Raw genomic sequence first — 16868 nt, 5'->3', positions numbered from 1 at the left:
CCTTCACTACCGTTGTCGACTACCTACATCATGGCAGTCCAATCAATCATCTCGCGTCAAACCCTACCAGCTACTCAAAAAGCTCTCAAAGTCCAAGGCGCAGGAACAGTCACTCTCCAAGAAAACAGCCCCGTCGAGCCCCCAAAGGAAGATGAAGTCCTTGTCAGAATCTTCTGTGTCGGCGTCAATCCCCATGACTGGAAATCCCTAGACATGTCACCATCCCCCGGCGCAACGTGGGGCTGCGATTTCGCTGGTGAAGTCGTCACTGCAGGAACTCTCACAAACAAATTCAAACCTGGTGATCGTGTTGGTGGTGCTTGTGCAGGAAACAGATCTGATAATCCGAATAATGGCGGTTTCGCAGAGTATGTCAGTGTTCCGGAGATGTTGCTGCTAAGACTTCCGGATTGGATGAGTTTTGAGCAGGGTGCGACATTGGGTGTTGGCTTGTTGACTGTTGGTTTGTCGCTGTATCATACAATGAAGCTTCCCCTTCCTTACTCGGGTGAAGCGAGGGATCAGTATATCCTGATCTACGGTGGTGGAACGGCTACTGGGGGTTTAGCCATTCAAGCCGCCAAGCTGTAAGTTCATCGTGCTTGCACTGTGAGCCTAAGCTAATGATATTCAGATCTGGCTTGAAGCCCATCACAACCTGTTCGCCAGGAAAGTTCGAGCACGTCAAGTCTCTAGGTGCCGTAGAAGCCTTCGACTACCGCTCTCCATCCTGCGCGTCAGACATCCGCACCTTCACACATGACAATCTAGAGTACGTTCTTGACTGCATCACCGAAAGCAGCAGCATGAAAATCTGCTACGCTGCCATTGGAAGCCACGGCGGTAACTACATCGGTCTAGACCAATTCCCCATTCGTGGACATACGCGTCGCGACGTTCGTCCAGGCTGGGTTCTCGCGTGGACAGCACTAGGTAAACCTGTTGATTGGAGAAAGCCATATCGTCGAGAAGCAAGACCCAAGGATAAGGCGTTTGCGGAGAGATGGGCGCCTATTGCACAGAAGCTACTGGATTCTAAGGATATTGTGACACATCCTACTGAGGTTAGTGATGAGGGGTTGGCGGGTGTCGCAAAGGGAGCCGAGAGGGTGAAGATGGGAACTGCTGGTGGCAAGAAGCTGATATACCGTGTTGCTGCACCCTCGACATCTTAATGTAGGCGTATTTATAGGAGTTCTATCGTTTTTTTAGCAATTTCTTTATCGGTCTCGACTTGGTTCAGATTGGCAATCCGTTTGTGACACGTCGCGTTGTTTGTAATCGCGATACACTAGAGTCAAAGGTTGTGTATCTATTTTAGCAACGCCAGATCTTGCAAAACTCTCTTGCTTAACATCACTTGCCTCTGCGAATTAACTAGATCAAATACATGCAAAGTGTTTCAGTGGGGTTTTCTACATAAGTAGTTGAGGATCCTTCAGGATCGACTGCTGCCAGTAGTCAGTATCAAATTGCTTTCACGTTGGATACATAAGATTTTACAACTAATTTCTTCCTGCATATCTGGCCCACTTTGTGGTCATCTTGCCAATTTCAATACGCATTGAGATACCATAATCAAAAAATCAACAACCTGAATTCTATAATAAATTTTTACATCAACACTAATTAAGTTCTACGCACTTCAAACCTTGCATTTGCTTTCGTTTGTTCTCAATTACCCTACAGACACAATGACGTCACATTCGACAGATAAAAAATGCAGTAAGATGACTAAAAATTGCACTAAGCCTATCAGCACTCGTTGCTAGATTCTACCGCGGGCGTAGATCAGCAGCCCATCTCTGCCTGCAGCTCGTCACAAGCGTTCAGCGAAGGACGGAGTAAATCTCCGCTGGAGTGGAGAATCTCCGGGCTCGGCCCCGCAACGGCGAGGTGGATACGCCCACCCCGGTCTCACTGTATCCACCGGGTTTTTGGCAGACCTCCCATCCGCTGTTCACATGTCTCATACAATTTGTGTTGCTCATTGCACTTTCTTCCTTTCTCACCACCAAGCATTCATACATCCCAAAACCTTTCATCTTTCACTCATACCAATGACGTTTGGCTGCCCCTACGTCGTCGCCATCCCTCTTCGCGCTGAAGTCCCCAACTCTGTCCAACATGTCATCTCGTCTCTCCGCGATTTCACTCGCAGCATTCTACGGTCTTGTAATTCTCTACTTCCTAAACAGACTATGGGATCATATCAGCTACTCAATCAAGACGAAGAAGTACAAATGCGGACCTCTCAAGACCTATCCCCATTGGGATCCCATCTGGGGCATTGACTTTGTTCTCTCCATGAGCCGTGCTTTCAAAGAGCATCGGTGGTTATCTTGGATGGAGGAGACATGGGCTGCGCAAGGAACTAAGACTTTCAAGGCGAGGTTTCTGGGGATGAGAATGGTGTATTCGTCTGAGATGGAGAATATGAAAGCGATGAGTACATCGCAGTGGGAGGAGTTTGTTCTTGAGCCCATTCGTGTGGATAATGGTGTTGCGACGCCGTTTACTGGGAAAGGTGTTAGTACGGCAGATGGTGAGTTCTGGCATTATAGCCGGGGTATCATCAAGCCGTATTTTGAGAGACAGGCATTTGCCAATGTCGCGAGATTGAAACCGTTCACGGATAAGATGTTGGACCTCATTCCCACTAACGGCGACACCTTTGACATGCAGGTTCTGACAAGACGATGGGTAAGTCACATCTACTCAATGCGAACGAAACTGACTTGGTTTGAACAGTTTCTTGACACGTCAACTAAGTTTCTTTTCGGAAAGTCCCGCGACTGTCTCACGCATCCTGAGCGCGAAGACGTAATGCTCGCCATGGTCGACATCATGCGCGGTGCACGCGTCCGTCTTACCATGAGTAAATTCATGTTTCTCCACCGAGACCCAAAATGGTATGAGAGTATTCGCTTCGTGCACAACTTTATGAATGAGTACATCGACCAAGCCTACGATGAACTGCACCAGCGAAAAGAGCAAGGTGAGAAGTTTGCTGACAAGCCTGAGCGAACCGACTTGCTCTGGGATATGGTGCAGAAGATCCCTTCTGAGGATAGAATTCTTCTCAGAGATCAGATCACTGCTGTTTGGGTCCCGAGTAATGAGACTACGAGTATTCATATCTCGAATGCTATTTATCAGCTTGCTAGACATCCGGATGCTTGGGAAAAGTTACAGAAGGAGGTCCTTGATCTCGGTGATGAGGAACTCACCTTCTCTAAGCTTCGCGGGATGAAGTACATGAATTGGGTCATCAATGAAAGTAAGTCAGAACGGCCTTCAGAAGCCTCATACTTATCATTTCAGCGCACCGAACTATCCCAAATGGCATCCAAATGATCCGTGTCGCAGCCCACGACACAACCCTCCCCCGTGGCGGAGGTCCAGACGGCAAACAGCCCATCTTCTGCGCCAAAGGTGACATCGTCCATTGCAACCGCTATCTGATGCATCGTGACCCTGACTACTGGGGTGAAGATGCAGCAGAGTTTAGACCAGAACGATGGGACGGTCTCCGTCCTCTTTGGCACTTCGTCCCTTTCGGTGGTGGTCCCAGAATTTGCCCTGCTCATATTCTTGTTGCTACTGAGACGGCTTATGTTTTGACGAGGTTTTGTCAGAAGTTCAAGGGTATTGAGGCGAGGGATGAGAGGGGATATGTTCCTGTTATGAGAGTTGGGCCTAGTAGTTTGAATGGTATCAAAATCGCTGTCACCCCGAGGTAAAGCTTGAAGGGACAAGATTGGGGCAATGGCTGCCTGAGAGGATATGGCATTGATCATCATGAGAATCAAACAAGCTTGTACTTGGGTAGTTAAATTATGAAAATCATAATCAATGAGCTCTAGATGCTTCATCATCAATGAGAGGCAAAAGTGATTCAAATGACATCATCCTACTTCTGACTCAATATCTCCCCAAAGACCTTTTGAGTATGCTCAAAAACCTCCAGAGGCCATTCCTCCCTCTCCATAGGACCCAGAACCTTGCCATCCGTAGCTGTGCTCCCGTCACTCAAGACACGATAGAAACCACTACACGACCCATAGCAGGCTGCTTGATCAGTAACGTCAACAACTGCAGAACAAATCATTTCTCTGCTTGGATATCTCCCACTCAAAGCATACTCAGCTTGTCGACGCCCACATTCTTCCTCAGACATAGCTATGAATCGATAAATAGGCAGAGCGATCTTCCCAGCTAGTACACCTACTATCCCAGCGCTCTGTAGTAAATCAGATAGAAAGGTAGTCGCCACCCAACCAGGATGCACATGCAACCAAGACAACTTTGGGTAATGAGAAGCCAAGTACATGAAAACAAGACTGTGCAATGTAGTGACCTGGTTTACCGCCCTCGGAGCTGTATAGTTACCCTTCTTGCGCAATCCAATATCTCCGTCATTAGTGAAGAGTGGACCTTCGTGACCCCCGGCTAAGACGGAGAGAACCCGTGGGTGGGGTGCTTGCATGAGCATGGGGAGTAAGCGTTCGATAAGACGCATGCGGATGTAAAAGGATAGAGCAAAACAAAGATCAAGCTTCTCCCCAGTATCTGTGGAGAAAGTCAGCAGGCGTAAACACCGCAAGAAGAGGGTCTTACAGTGCGGTCCACCAAACGCCAAAGATCCTGGACTCATAAACAACAAATCCACATGTTTCTCCAAGTTCCTAATCCTCTCACAAGCACCATCAATGGCTTTGATAAGCGAAACCTCAGCTTGGACGAATTGTATCGTAGCATTAGGGTTGTATTCGTTTAGCAGAGCGAGTTCACCCGCAAACCTCGCTTTCGACCGACCAATAACGTAGAACCGCGGATTAGGCAAAGCCCGGGTAAGAGCCTTGAGAGTAGCGAGACCAATACCCCTCGTTGCGCCTACGAAAACTGCCACGAAGGATTGGGGAGCGGGGTGTGATGACGACATTCTGTGCTGACAGGGTGCTTATCGTCTGATATGGACAGCTATTCTAATCATGATTCTGGACTGAAATTCCTCCGCCTTTTTACAGATGAAAGAGGATGTGACGCGAGACCTAAGTGCATGGAGAGATAGAAGTCGGGATATTGTTTTCCAGGACGCGGTCTGCACGGGGTACTATACCCGATGTGATGAAGGATTCTCCGGCAGATGCATGTCTGCACGACCGGCCCGGGCGGCACGGAGAATCAGAGTATGTCTAGCACGGGTCAGTGCCGTTAATGTGACATCCAAGGCGCCTACTCTCCTGATGGTCAATGGTTATGTCAAAGGCATCGAGGGGTAGTGCTATAGCTTAGAAATTGATCTTGTAGACTGAATGAATTGGCCTTGCTCAATAACTGTTTCTGTATCACTTGTAAATTCAAGTTGGCTGAGATGACAAGCCCCACGAACCTTACCATGAATCAGCTCAGCATGGACTGGGAGCGTGTCGCCTCCACCTGGCAGACAGCTTCACCAGCCTCACGAGTAATCGTCACCCTCAGTACCCTCTCACTCACAGCCCTTCTCATCTCAATCATCTACGAACTCTACTTCTCCCCCCTCTCCAAATTCCCCGGCCCAAAACTATGCGCCATCTCCCGCATCCCCCATCTCATAGCAACAGCCAGCGGCCACCAACTCCCCTGGCTCATCAATCTCCACAACAAATACGGCGGCGTTGTTCGCATCGCCCCAGATGCTCTCACATTCACTGATGAGCGCGCCTGGGCTGATATCTGCGGTGCATCAAAAGCTGCAAAAGATGGCATGGCGAAAGATCCTCGTCTTGCGGCTTTGGTAGGCGGTGATTTGGTGAATCCGGATCCTGCGAAGCCGAGATCGCAGCAGACTCATAGTATTATGAGAAAGGCGATGGTTCCGGCGCTAAAGAGGGAGAATGTTAAGAAACTTGAGGGTATGATTAATGGGCATATTGAGGAGTACCTCTCTGCTCTGCAGAAGGTTAGTGAAGGGAAAGAAGCTGTTGATATGCGAGATATGAACAGTTTTCTCATCTGCGATCTCATCGCGGATCTGTTCCTCGGTGAATCTCTTCATCTGTTTACTGATTCAGAGTTCATCCCTTGGGTACACTCGTTCGATCGCTTTGCCCGAGGTGTCACCATCCTCGCTGTCCTCAACCGTTTCCCTTTCTTACACAAATTCCTCCTCTTTGCTGTTCATCGCTGGGGAAGCGGTGAACGTGACTCTTTCATGGCGCCTATCTTTGCACGCTTTGACCGTCGTGTCGCTCTCACTTCAGCTCGACATGACATGCTGCAAATGGTGCTTGATGGAGATTCCGAAAGTACTGGACGTCAGGGAACTATGCCCCTTGACCTTCTACGAGAGTTTGCACCATTCTTGATGTTAGGAGGATGTGAGGCTATGCCTACAGTACTCACAGGCTTTGTCTACTTCGTCTTTCGCAAGAAGAGTGCAGATATTAGGAAGAAGCTTCTGGAAGAGGTTCGCAGAGCCTTCTCTCGTGATTCCGATATCACAATGGATAAGATTAGCCAGTCTCAGAAAGACCTGCCGTACCTGGAAGCATGTCTTCAAGAGTCTATTCGCTGCTACTCACCGGCTGCAACCGGCACCGACCGTGTAGTACCTGCATCTGGGGCTCAAATCGCGGGTCGCTTTGTGCCCGGCAACACAGTGGTCATGATGCTGCATCAAGTGACCTACTCAGTCAAGCACAACTTTTCTAGAGCATCGGAGTATGTACCCGAGAGATGGCTTCCTGAAGGAAAGGGTCGGCCTCAGGATTGCATCGATGATGTGAGGGGCAGTGTTCACCCGTTCTCAGTTGGCCCGCAGTCTTGCTTCGGACAAGAGTGAGTTTTACTGTTTCATGAGCCTCATTGAGACATAGGCTAACAATCTACAGACTGAGCTTTTATGTCTTGCGGTTGGCGTTATGTAAGCTTTTGTATCGCTTTGATATTGAGCTTACGTCTGAGTCCGAGAATTGGGTAGAAGGGCAGCTTACCTTTGGTACGAGGTCAAAGCCTCCACTGATGGCATACGTCAAGAAAGCATGACTATAGTTAGCTAAAGATTTTATACACATAACTGTTGCTTGAGAAGCCTTTATTCACAAAGAGGTGATATTCAAATCATTGGCCCGAAGGACTGGCTCCTCTAGTAGATACAAGACAGGGACAGTGATGCCTTGGAGATACCCCTAAATCTACGATGCTGTGGTACCAGAAGCTGTCTTGAGTTGACCCAAGCCCAGCGGTCTCCCAAAAGAAGTGTGCAAGGTCACCTTTAGCGTTTTTGAGGAAGTCTGGACTGATTCGCCAAGCTTACGGAACTTGCTGTTATGATAGTCATTCTTGTATTACAGTTTACAAACTGGCCACACTATTCACTGCGATCCTTCACAACCCTAACCCTAACACCCTTCGAATCCAACGGCGGCATACCGACAAAGAAGTCATGTGAAATCTCCACATCTCTTTTAGTCGTGCCAACCAGCTCAAAATCAAACCTCGAGAAGATGGTCGCAACAGTGAGATATAGCTCAGCATATGCGAGATTCATACCAATGCACTGACGACTTCCTCGACAAAACGGCACAAAGTGGCGACTCAAACCGGTCTTAGCGTGCATCCAGCGCTCTGGGTCAAACTTGAAAGCGTCTGGATAGTGTTCCTCGTTTGTGTCAATGAGATATGAGGATGAGCTCATGCGAGTCTAGGAGAGTTAGCGTCCCGGTAGCAACAGGAGGGGTGGTGACTTACTCCCCGAGGCAGTTTGTATCCAGCATAAACAAGATCTTCCGTTGGTGCATACCGAGGCAGGCGTCCAGGAACACCGAATGAGAGCCTGATACCCTCTTGAATAATTCCAGTCTTGTTGTAATTAGTGAATGTTAAGCCCAGTATCGGAGCGCACTCACTAGATATGGGAGGGGTTCAAGTTTCGCAACAGTAATAGGTGAATGTTCATCACCCATGACTGTTTGAAGTTCCTTCCTCAGTATAGCCAGCATGTCTGGGTTTTCTGTAAGATGAAAGCTCAACGTCGTCAGCGCAGCAGCCGTCGTCTCAGTGCCAGCACCTAGAAAGATAGCCGCCTCAGACTTGAACCTCTCCAGAGTCTTATCCGCTTCGGGAAGTTGCTTGCTATCTCTCATCTCATGAAAGACAGTTCTAATCCCATCCTTCTTCTCTTTTGCCAGGACATCTGAGATTTGACCAGAGATCTTCTTGTCGTAGTCAGCCAGTGGCTGTAGCTTTGGGTCAAGCTTTGCAAGATAGCTAATGGGAATCTTTTGGATGATATCAAACAGCCATGGAAACATGCGTCCAATTGGATGAGCTTGAGGCATCTCATGAAAGAAGTCCAACAGCTCTTTGCCGAACTGGTCTTGCTTCATGTTATCCATGCTCTCGCCAAAGCAATATTGAGCGATGACATCCATGGTAAGACCACTGTAGAGAGCTTTGAGATTCACAACCTCTCCACTCTCCCTGAGTGAGCTCATTCTGCCAGCAAGTTGGTGAATTGTTTGTAGAATCTGCGGCTCAAGAGCACGGATAGACTGCTTCGAGAACGATCCAGACAATGCAGCCCGCCGAACTCGATGGGTTTCGGCAGCGTAACTGTCAAACATGCTCTCATCATGGGTAGACATGAAGCGGACTTTGTTGCGAGGATGATGAGGACCACTGGCGTAGATTTCATCGTAGAAGCTATCATCGTTGATATGAACCTCGTAAGGGTTTATTCTCACGATGGGACCATACTCACGATGAAGTTCTTGAATCTTCCAGAGGAACTTGCCTCGTTTTATGACATCGTAGTAGAACTCATAGAAGAAAGTGAGAGCTGCTAATCTTGGTCCTGGTATCTTTGCTAGAGGCGATAGATACAGGCGGTAGACGACGGTGTAGGTGATGCGCAGTGCAATGAGAGACGCTGCCACTGTCAGCAGTGTTCTGGCGTTCAATTGCAAATCTTCCATGGTCGTCTTAGTGCCGAGTGTTCAACTCACTCGCTGTAGAGATGAGACAGTATGCCTACTACCTATCCTGACAGGCATGACAGCATATACGAAAGTTATCTCACCAACCCACCATCACAGAACTAGTTCTGATGTAAAGGTGCCGTTTTCCCGCCCATCCTTCGGCATGTGAATTCTCAACATCAGCCCGGAGAAAACACTCCGGTTTACGTGAGCGGCAAAATCCAATGTTGTATCCGGCATAGTCAAACTTGGTGCGTCAGCCGTAAGCCCATTTCCCCTCCATTTTCCGTTACCGTGCTTGAATCCTTCGGCACCCCACGGAAAACCCCTGGCTCACCTTAGTCTTTAGGCTAGTGAGCCGTAGATCCGGTTTTAGTATAATCAGCGCGGTAAATACTCGTATGCACTGTCGGCCGCCGTATCAGAGAACGACACGGGCCGTTCCGCGCACTATACCCACTAGTTTTGGAGGCGTTTAACAGATAAGAAGTAAACAGTTAAAAGAAGGTAGTAATTGATGCAGTTGAGAGTAGCAATATTGGCAATTGAACTCCACAAACAAAACAACAAGTTAATATTTGCACAAATCAAAGAATGGCTACTGAAGCAGTTAACCAACCTCCCCAGACGGGTACCGATTCCAGCGTTGCTAATGGCACTGGAATGGATGCCCTGATGGAGGATGCGAAGAAGCGTGGCTTGCAGGAAGAAATCTCTCGACTGACTGATAACCATTTGGTCTATACTGATGCTGCCGGTGGCAAGTTGTCCTATGCACCAGTTGATTGGAAGAAGCCAGGTCTTAGAATTCTTGACTCTGCCACTGCAGACGGTATGTATAACTTCTAAGACAAAGAGCGCCGATGGATGATAACAGTGATTCAGGTATCTGGCTGCAGGACCTTCGCAAGCAAGCTGGTCCTGTTGCTGATGAGCAGACCTACATTGGTACTGATCTGGTCGAGGACTTGTTCCCCAAGCCTCGACCCCATGGCATTGAGTTCAAGAAGCAGTCCATCACAGAGCCATGGCCTACTGAGTGGAAAGAATCCTTCGATCTCGTCCACCAGCGCCAAGTCCTCGGCTTCTGCGGCAACTTCTCTCTCGAGCAAGCCGTCGCCAATCTCTGCGCCCTCGCCAAACCCGGCGGCTGGGTCGAGCTCGTAGAACTCGACTGCGACCAGAGTCTCCTCGAGGAAGGAACCGCAGCGCACGAGTTCTTCCGTCTTCTCGAGCAGATCTGGAAGATCAAGAAGATGGGCGGCAACTTTGGCCCCAACCTCAAAGAGTGGATGGAGAATGCGGGGCTGGAGGATGTTCAGGTTGATGTTTTGCAGTGCAAGGTTGGTGCGAAGGCTAAGCCTGAGCTGAAGCAGGCTAGTATCAACGGTGCAGCTGGTGCGGGGCCGATGATTGTGGCTATGGCGCGCAGTAAGTTTTCTTCGGACCTTTTATCCTTGTGATTAGTGCTGACTTTGATGATAGCTCTTCCTGAGCTTGAAGGATTTACTACTGAGCAGCTTGATACTCTTGACACTAGAGTTCGAAAGGAGCTTGCTGAGAAGGGGGCTGAGTTTCAGAGCTTTGCTGTCAGGGGTCGTGTTCCTGCCGGAGGATTGAAGCCTAAGAAGTAGATTCTAGACCTTTATGTGATGATGCTTGGTTCGGAAGGATCCCGTTAGTTGGCACTAGAACCCAAACAAGACAGTATCTGAAATTACAGTGCAATCGCTTCTGGCTGCCCTGGGATGTCCTCCTCAAATCATGCAGAATCTTGAAATTGCACCATGGGATCACAATGATCAGTAAACGTTCATCCAGCTGCCAATCAAAATCATATCAAGCCGAGTCCATGCAAATTTGATAACTGTCATTGAGCTGCCATTCCCTGTTTACCTATCAAACTGTAACGCTTACAGCCTTGTGGGGTTCGAAGGATCTGCGTGATAAAGTGCGAAGGCCCGCCTCGGAATACGCCCTGCAATCACCATTGGTCGGAATGCGAGTGAGATAATTATTGAGTTCCCTACAAGGTAACTCGTAAGAACAGTTGCTGCAACGCTCATATTGGTAGGGTTTGTTCTGCATGTCAGAGGAGCTTTAGTTGTGGATAATGCTGAGATGTCCCCCACTTGTCATCCCCCATTGCGACGTCGCCAAAGTTTAAATGTCACCTACGTGCCGTATCGAGATCGACATTTCATTTACCCCGAGATTCGTAAAGAACCCCAAAGGGGAGGCGTTGGGGAAACGTGCATAAATGTCACAGCTCTACAGTACGTCAACAGCTTATAGATAATCAATGACTTTGGGGTATACCTCCCGCAAAACAGCTGGCTAGCACGCAAAGATACTACTAACTGCCACAATGGCTTTACATAACAATTATATGACATGTTTCCATATATCATATTGGGCTCAATGATATCAGTCCCAGAGGATCAAGAACCATGGCCTTTGCACTTTTCCAAGCCGGAATCCTGCATTGACCTGCGCAACTGGGCTTAAGCGCCTAGAATACCAAGCTTTTTAGCCTTATGAGCCGTTGTTTCACACCCATTCAGACGCTCCCAGTCCTCGCCAATGCACGTTGGGCGAGCTGACCACTCGGGACCGATGGCATTATGTCTCAGTAATCCTTCGCCCCACTGCCGACGGCAATTCTTTTAAAGTCCGTGGGACTCAGCAAATCAGATAACGAAGTGAGATACTGATAGGACCGTCAAATCTGGCCCTGTCTGAAATGATGGGGGAACATGATCTGATTAGACTTCCGCGGAATCTGCATCTGGGCGGAGAACTTTATCCGGAGGATCTGACACGCAGCAACAACCTTGACATATTCGTCATGACTATTGTTTTGTCAAGATTGTAAACAGTGTCAGGCTCTAAATCCACCAATCTAAAGATTTCGCATCGACATTGGGATGCCGAGTATTGGGGGGAGGTGTAACCTTATAGGGCTAGGATTGCATCCTTTGATCGACGCGTATCACAGCGTGTCCAATATGGCTGACTGCAGTGGAAGTCGAACGTTATTTGCATTGTTCACAGAGAGGAATGGGTATTGTTTCTGAATACGGTTCGCAGCTGCCGAGAAGAGATAATGTCAAGGTGAATGTTGTACTTGCATGACAACATTGACGCCCTGGGCGTATCATTCTCATAGTTCGTGACACCATCCTATTGCCGTGGACATAAGCCTCCCATACATATGAACCGTCATCAATAGCTCCCTTTCAAAGATAGAGGTGTCTCCTGTCATCCAGACAACACCCACTCACGGCTAAACTAAACCAAACTATCCATAACCAAAAGCCCTCTTAGCTCTTCTTCAAATGGATCCAGGCCCAGCATACAAACGGCGCCGTCCCGCCGTAGCATGCACCGAATGCCGCAGACGAAAGATTCGCTGCGACCGTCACTCTCCCTGCGGACCCTGTAGCAAATCAATGCCGAGCCTGCGATGCGTGTACAACAACCAGCCAACAGCTCGAATTCCCGAGAGTTACCTGGATCCCGGGATGCAGCAGCAGCAGCACGACTCGTTGGTTCTGAGCAGTCACGCGCATATGGTACCTCATGAGCAGTCGATCTTTGGCCAGCAGCCTTTTGATGAGGTGCAGGAGATGGATCTTTTTAATATGGATGTTGCGCCCATGACTGATGTGTCGCTGGGGTTTGTTGATATGGATTTCTTTGGGATGAGTGATTCGCACTCGAAATCAGCTTCTATTGATTCAACGAATTCGCTTCTTCAAGGTCTGTCGAGATCACCATCGTGGACAACATCTAGCCTTCCTTCAACAATGGCTAGCAGCATCACAAACTCACTACACAACATGCCTCTGACTCAAACCAAGAGTTCAGGAAGGTCTTCGGCAGCCCAAACCAGAGAGAAGGAATATTCTGGTGCCGAAGGCCATGAGAGTCACTGGAATGAGCCATTTTCCCAATGTGAGAAGTTGAGATTCCTCGTGGACAACCTTTCTGGAGACGATCTACACCTTTCATCTGAGCAAGAAGCCCTTCGACCACTTTTTCAGACTTACAAGAGGCTTCTTCGCGAGGTTCAGAAAAATCACGAAAGCAGACTTGTGAGTGAGGACTCGGTTCTGACCCGAGGTGGTGCTAGTGGAATGCTTCCAGCCAGAAGAACCTGCGACTCACTGGTTGATGCATACATCAAGACCTTCGAGTCTGTACTGCGCATCATTCACGTTCCGTCTTTCTTGAGAGATTATGAACACTTCTGGGAAAACTCTGCTTCATCAATCTCAAGCACTGACGAAACGTTCGCCTGCAAGCTACTTCTAGTAGCAGCACTTGGATCCATCACCTTGACCCCAACAGAGTCGCAGCAAGATCAGGCCACCTCATGGCGAGATCAGTCAACTAACGGGATCTCCTACGTCAAAGACTGGCTCGCCCGCAAGAGCATGAAGGGCATGCGAGGAGATCTAAGTATGGCACAGATCGCCTGTCTTCTAGCCCTGACACGTCACACGCACCACCAGGATTCGGCCCCCATGGGCGTAGCATGGCTTTCCGAAGGACACGGTCTAACTCACATGGCCGTTCAGATGGGTTTGCATCGGGAACCAAGAGTCCGGTCGCCGAATATGTCCGCGAAGGAAGCCGAGATACGGAGACGGCTCTGGGCTACAATGTTGGAGTTGTCGTTGCAGGTTTCTGTCGATCAGCGACTTCCGGCTCCCATTGCGCCTGAGAGCTATGACTGTGAGGTGCCGAGTAGCATTGCGGATGATGATCTGGTGCTGGGGTTTGAATCACAGAGTGTGAACCAGTCATCGGTTCTCATGCTCCTTGCGCAAACTCAAAGATTACGTCTGCGGATTCTCCAACTTGTGAACGCACCCGGGTCCTCAAAGACGTATCAAGAATGCCACACTCTCGCATGCGAGCTCAATGCGGTGTGTTCTGCCGGTGAGGCCAAGCTAGATTCTCAGCTCAGCGACTTTCAGAGCAGTCTCTTGACTAGCTTCACCAAGCCATTTGTGCTGGCACTACATGACGCTTTTGCTGACGAAGCAAATACTAAACCGGAGTACTACTATTCACGAAGAATGCGAATGGAGATCTCGGCGCAGCTACTGTCATCCAAAGCAAATCAAGGCTCGTACTCAGCACTACTTACCAACGGGTCAGGGCAGTTTTCTGCTATGCAGAGACGGGCCACAATATCCCTATGTCTCGATCTAATCCGAGATTTTGAGGAAGACTCGTTCCCAAACTTGGACAGTGCTTCTCGAGAGCAACTTCGAGATATCCTATGTAAGGTAATTGCAACGTTCAAAAGACGTGTAGAAGAATCACGTGGCTCAGGGTCAACAGAAGAGTTTGTCTTGTTCTCATCTGCATTATCATATATTGATAGTCTACAACGAAAGGATGTCGGTGACAAGATGTCCGCGAAGATTATCGAAACAGTAAAGACTGCGCTGAAAGTTTGCTGTGATACAATGGAAAGGCAGAGGCGAAGGGAGTCACTGGCAGAAACAGATATTTGGATGGGTTCATAGTCCTTTGATACTTCGGAATAGTTGCCCCATGCTCGAATTCAGTATTTGATAATAAATGCTAAACTATTTTGATCCTAAATGGACTATTATGTACATTGACAACCGCTTTCGAGTTGCTTTGCCCTCATATGAGATCCAAGGCAGCACAATTTCTTCACTGGTGACTTGAAGTAATACCAAGTTCTCTCCCGAGGTCACTATACTGCATAATGAATAGCGTTTTTCGGATAGAAATTCTTAACCCGAGAATGCGAGGTTGTTTGAAGTGGCGTGATATATGCACGGGAAATTCCACGGGGAATCCTTCGGGGAATCTCCTCCTGTGCCGTCTCACCCTTGTTGCACAGTGCGTTGATGCCCTCTTCAGAACCAACAAAGCACTGTCTAGGTGTTTGCCCCGACGTTTCTCGACGGCTGAGATCTCATTGCTTGGCAGTAGCACTCTTTCAGCGAGTTAACTAGTATTACCCCAATATCCCAGAGTTTATCATAGCCATCCATATACGCCACCGGATTTGAACCTGTAATTAAACCAACCTCCTCCTTCTGAGCCACCCTAACTAAGAGTAACTATACAGACTTCGCTGCTATTATACACGAAACAATGGCGCTCCATCAATTACTCGCCCAACAGGTCACAACACGAAATCTTCCTGTTCTTGCAGTTGGAGCTGCTTTTCTCATCTTCATCTTTCGAAAGCTTTTCACAAGCAGCCAAAAGTCTGACGCAAAAGGCTGGAAGCCGATACCTCGCTATTGGCAGTGGGATCCAATATGGGGTCTTGACCTAGTAGCGAGCCAGATCCATGCTTTGCGATCAAACCAGTTCTTAGCATGGCTCGCCAAGCTTCATGCCAGCATGCCTCACACAAAGACATTTAGCATCAACATGTTTGGTGTTAAGTGGATTTACACCTATGATCCTGAAGTTCTCAAAGCTGTTTATGCGACTCACTTCAAGGAGTTTGGAGTCACACCTATTGGTAATCTTCGAAGAGGACTGACTCCTTTCGCCGATAAGGGCGCTATTACTACTGACGGTGAGGACTGGAAGCACAGTCGCTTCCTGATCCAGCCCTTCTTTGATCGTCAGGTGTATACAAGCACCGACAGAGTAGCTCGACACACGGACCAGTTCATCAAACTACTACCTGAAAATGGCGAAACGGTTGATCTGCAGCCTCTACTGCAACGATGGGTAAGCCTTTGTAGCCTCAGAATGTTTACCCAAGCTGACACTCTTAACCTAGTTTCTAGACATCGCCACGGAGTTCATCTTTGGCGAGTCAACTGAAGCTTTGGTATACCCTGAGCGTGCCAAGATTGCCAACACAATGCTTGACGTTCTCGATGGTGGTCGTCTCCGCGCTCAGCTTAACAGACTCATGTTTCTTCGCGATTGGACTCCATGGCTGAAGTCAGTTGAAGAGATCCACGCCTTCGTTACCCCTCCCATTCAAGAAACCATCAAGGAGAAACATGAGCGTGAAAAGAAGATCAAGGAGGGCGCAACTGACTTGGAGCCTGAGCGAACTGATCTTCTCTGGACAATGGTACAAAACCTTGAGGACGTTAAGGAGCTGAGATCGCAGATCTGCTTGATTCTCGTCGCCAATATTGACACTACGTCCGTCTTCATTAGCAACTGCGTCTGGTGGCTTGCTCGTTATCCTGATGTCTGGGATAAGATCCGCCAGGAGGTGCATGAGTTGGGCGACATCCCGATGAATTTCTCAGTTCTTCGAAACATGAAGTATCTGAACTGCGTCATGAATGAGAGTAAGTATATCAACTAGCTTCCCCACGTCTTCTCAAGCTAACGGAAAAGCTCATCGCATGATCCCCAATAACGTCTCTCAACTTCGCGGTGCCTTTGAGGATGTCGTGATACCAGTAGGCGGTGGTCCAGATGGCAAATCACCGACCCTCATCCGCAAGGGTGATCTGGTTCTCATCAACAAGACCGTCATGTACCGTGATCCCGAGGCATGGGGCGAGGACTCAAATGAATTCAAGCCTGAGAGGTTCGACGGATATCGAGGCTCGTGGGGTTTTTTGCCTTTTGGTGGTGGACCAAGACGGTGCCCGGCTCAGATGATGGTTCAGACTGAGGCGGCGTATATCCTTGCTCACCTTGCTAAGATTTTCAAGCGCATCGAGCCTCGCGACCCAGAGCCGTACGTGCCTGTTATGAGGATTGGGCCGTCGAATAAGACTGGTGTCAAGGTGGCTCTATACAGATGATACGGGGTTCTTTGGTACAATTTGCATGTTAGAGCGATCGAATGGCATTTTAGTGTTACTTTACAGTTTCTAGCTCTTGTCAAAGGCCGTATGGAGTATCTACGTATATGGCACT

At 48.6% G+C, this 16868-nt stretch overlaps 8 protein-coding genes across 8 annotated transcripts; 6 read left to right on the top strand and 2 right to left on the bottom strand.

Annotated features, from left to right (window-relative positions):
• Positions 1–30: 30 nt before the first annotated feature.
• FOIG_09788 (uncharacterized protein) lies at positions 31–1175 on the top strand (the record flags this gene model as incomplete). The annotated part of the gene is made up of 2 exons (XM_031210074.1): positions 31–587; positions 635–1175. The coding sequence occupies 2 exons, from the start codon at positions 31–33 to the stop codon at positions 1173–1175; spliced, it is 1098 nt and encodes a 365-aa protein (XP_031060325.1).
• Positions 1176–2127: 952 nt separating this feature from the next.
• Positions 2128–3743, top strand: FOIG_09787 (uncharacterized protein; the record flags this gene model as incomplete). Its single annotated transcript, XM_031210073.1, has 3 exons — positions 2128–2703; positions 2752–3280; positions 3325–3743. 3 exons carry the CDS (start codon positions 2128–2130, stop codon positions 3741–3743), a joined length of 1524 nt encoding a protein of 507 aa, XP_031060324.1.
• A 170-nt stretch (positions 3744–3913) lies between these two features.
• On the bottom strand, positions 3914–4945 carry FOIG_09786 (uncharacterized protein; the record flags this gene model as incomplete). The annotated part of the gene is made up of 3 exons (XM_031210072.1): positions 3914–4243; positions 4370–4572; positions 4621–4945. The coding sequence occupies 3 exons, from the start codon at positions 4943–4945 to the stop codon at positions 3914–3916; spliced, it is 858 nt and encodes a 285-aa protein (XP_031060323.1).
• Positions 4946–5416: 471 nt separating this feature from the next.
• FOIG_09785 (uncharacterized protein) lies at positions 5417–7032 on the top strand (the record flags this gene model as incomplete). Its single annotated transcript, XM_031210071.1, has 2 exons — positions 5417–6825; positions 6879–7032. 2 exons carry the CDS (start codon positions 5417–5419, stop codon positions 7030–7032), a joined length of 1563 nt encoding a protein of 520 aa, XP_031060322.1.
• A 325-nt stretch (positions 7033–7357) lies between these two features.
• On the bottom strand, positions 7358–8963 carry FOIG_09784 (uncharacterized protein; the record flags this gene model as incomplete). Its single annotated transcript, XM_031210070.1, has 3 exons — positions 7358–7690; positions 7738–7848; positions 7896–8963. The coding sequence occupies 3 exons, from the start codon at positions 8961–8963 to the stop codon at positions 7358–7360; spliced, it is 1512 nt and encodes a 503-aa protein (XP_031060321.1).
• A 597-nt stretch (positions 8964–9560) lies between these two features.
• On the top strand, positions 9561–10600 carry FOIG_09783 (uncharacterized protein; the record flags this gene model as incomplete). Its single annotated transcript, XM_031210069.1, has 3 exons — positions 9561–9798; positions 9852–10397; positions 10452–10600. 3 exons carry the CDS (start codon positions 9561–9563, stop codon positions 10598–10600), a joined length of 933 nt encoding a protein of 310 aa, XP_031060320.1.
• Positions 10601–12304: 1704 nt separating this feature from the next.
• FOIG_09782 (uncharacterized protein) lies at positions 12305–14509 on the top strand (the record flags this gene model as incomplete). The annotated part of the gene is made up of 2 exons (XM_031210068.1): positions 12305–14325; positions 14365–14509. The coding sequence occupies 2 exons, from the start codon at positions 12305–12307 to the stop codon at positions 14507–14509; spliced, it is 2166 nt and encodes a 721-aa protein (XP_031060319.1).
• A 604-nt stretch (positions 14510–15113) lies between these two features.
• Positions 15114–16753, top strand: FOIG_09781 (uncharacterized protein; the record flags this gene model as incomplete). Its single annotated transcript, XM_031210067.1, has 3 exons — positions 15114–15707; positions 15760–16288; positions 16338–16753. The coding sequence occupies 3 exons, from the start codon at positions 15114–15116 to the stop codon at positions 16751–16753; spliced, it is 1539 nt and encodes a 512-aa protein (XP_031060318.1).
• Between the last annotated feature and the right edge of the window lie 115 nt (positions 16754–16868).

Source organism: Fusarium odoratissimum, assembly GCF_000260195.1.
Source record: "Fusarium odoratissimum NRRL 54006 unplaced genomic scaffold supercont1.16, whole genome shotgun sequence".
Taxonomy (NCBI): domain Eukaryota; kingdom Fungi; phylum Ascomycota; class Sordariomycetes; order Hypocreales; family Nectriaceae; genus Fusarium; species Fusarium odoratissimum.
Note: the sequence above shows the minus strand (reverse complement) of the source record. Positions and strands in the feature narration are given on the sequence as shown.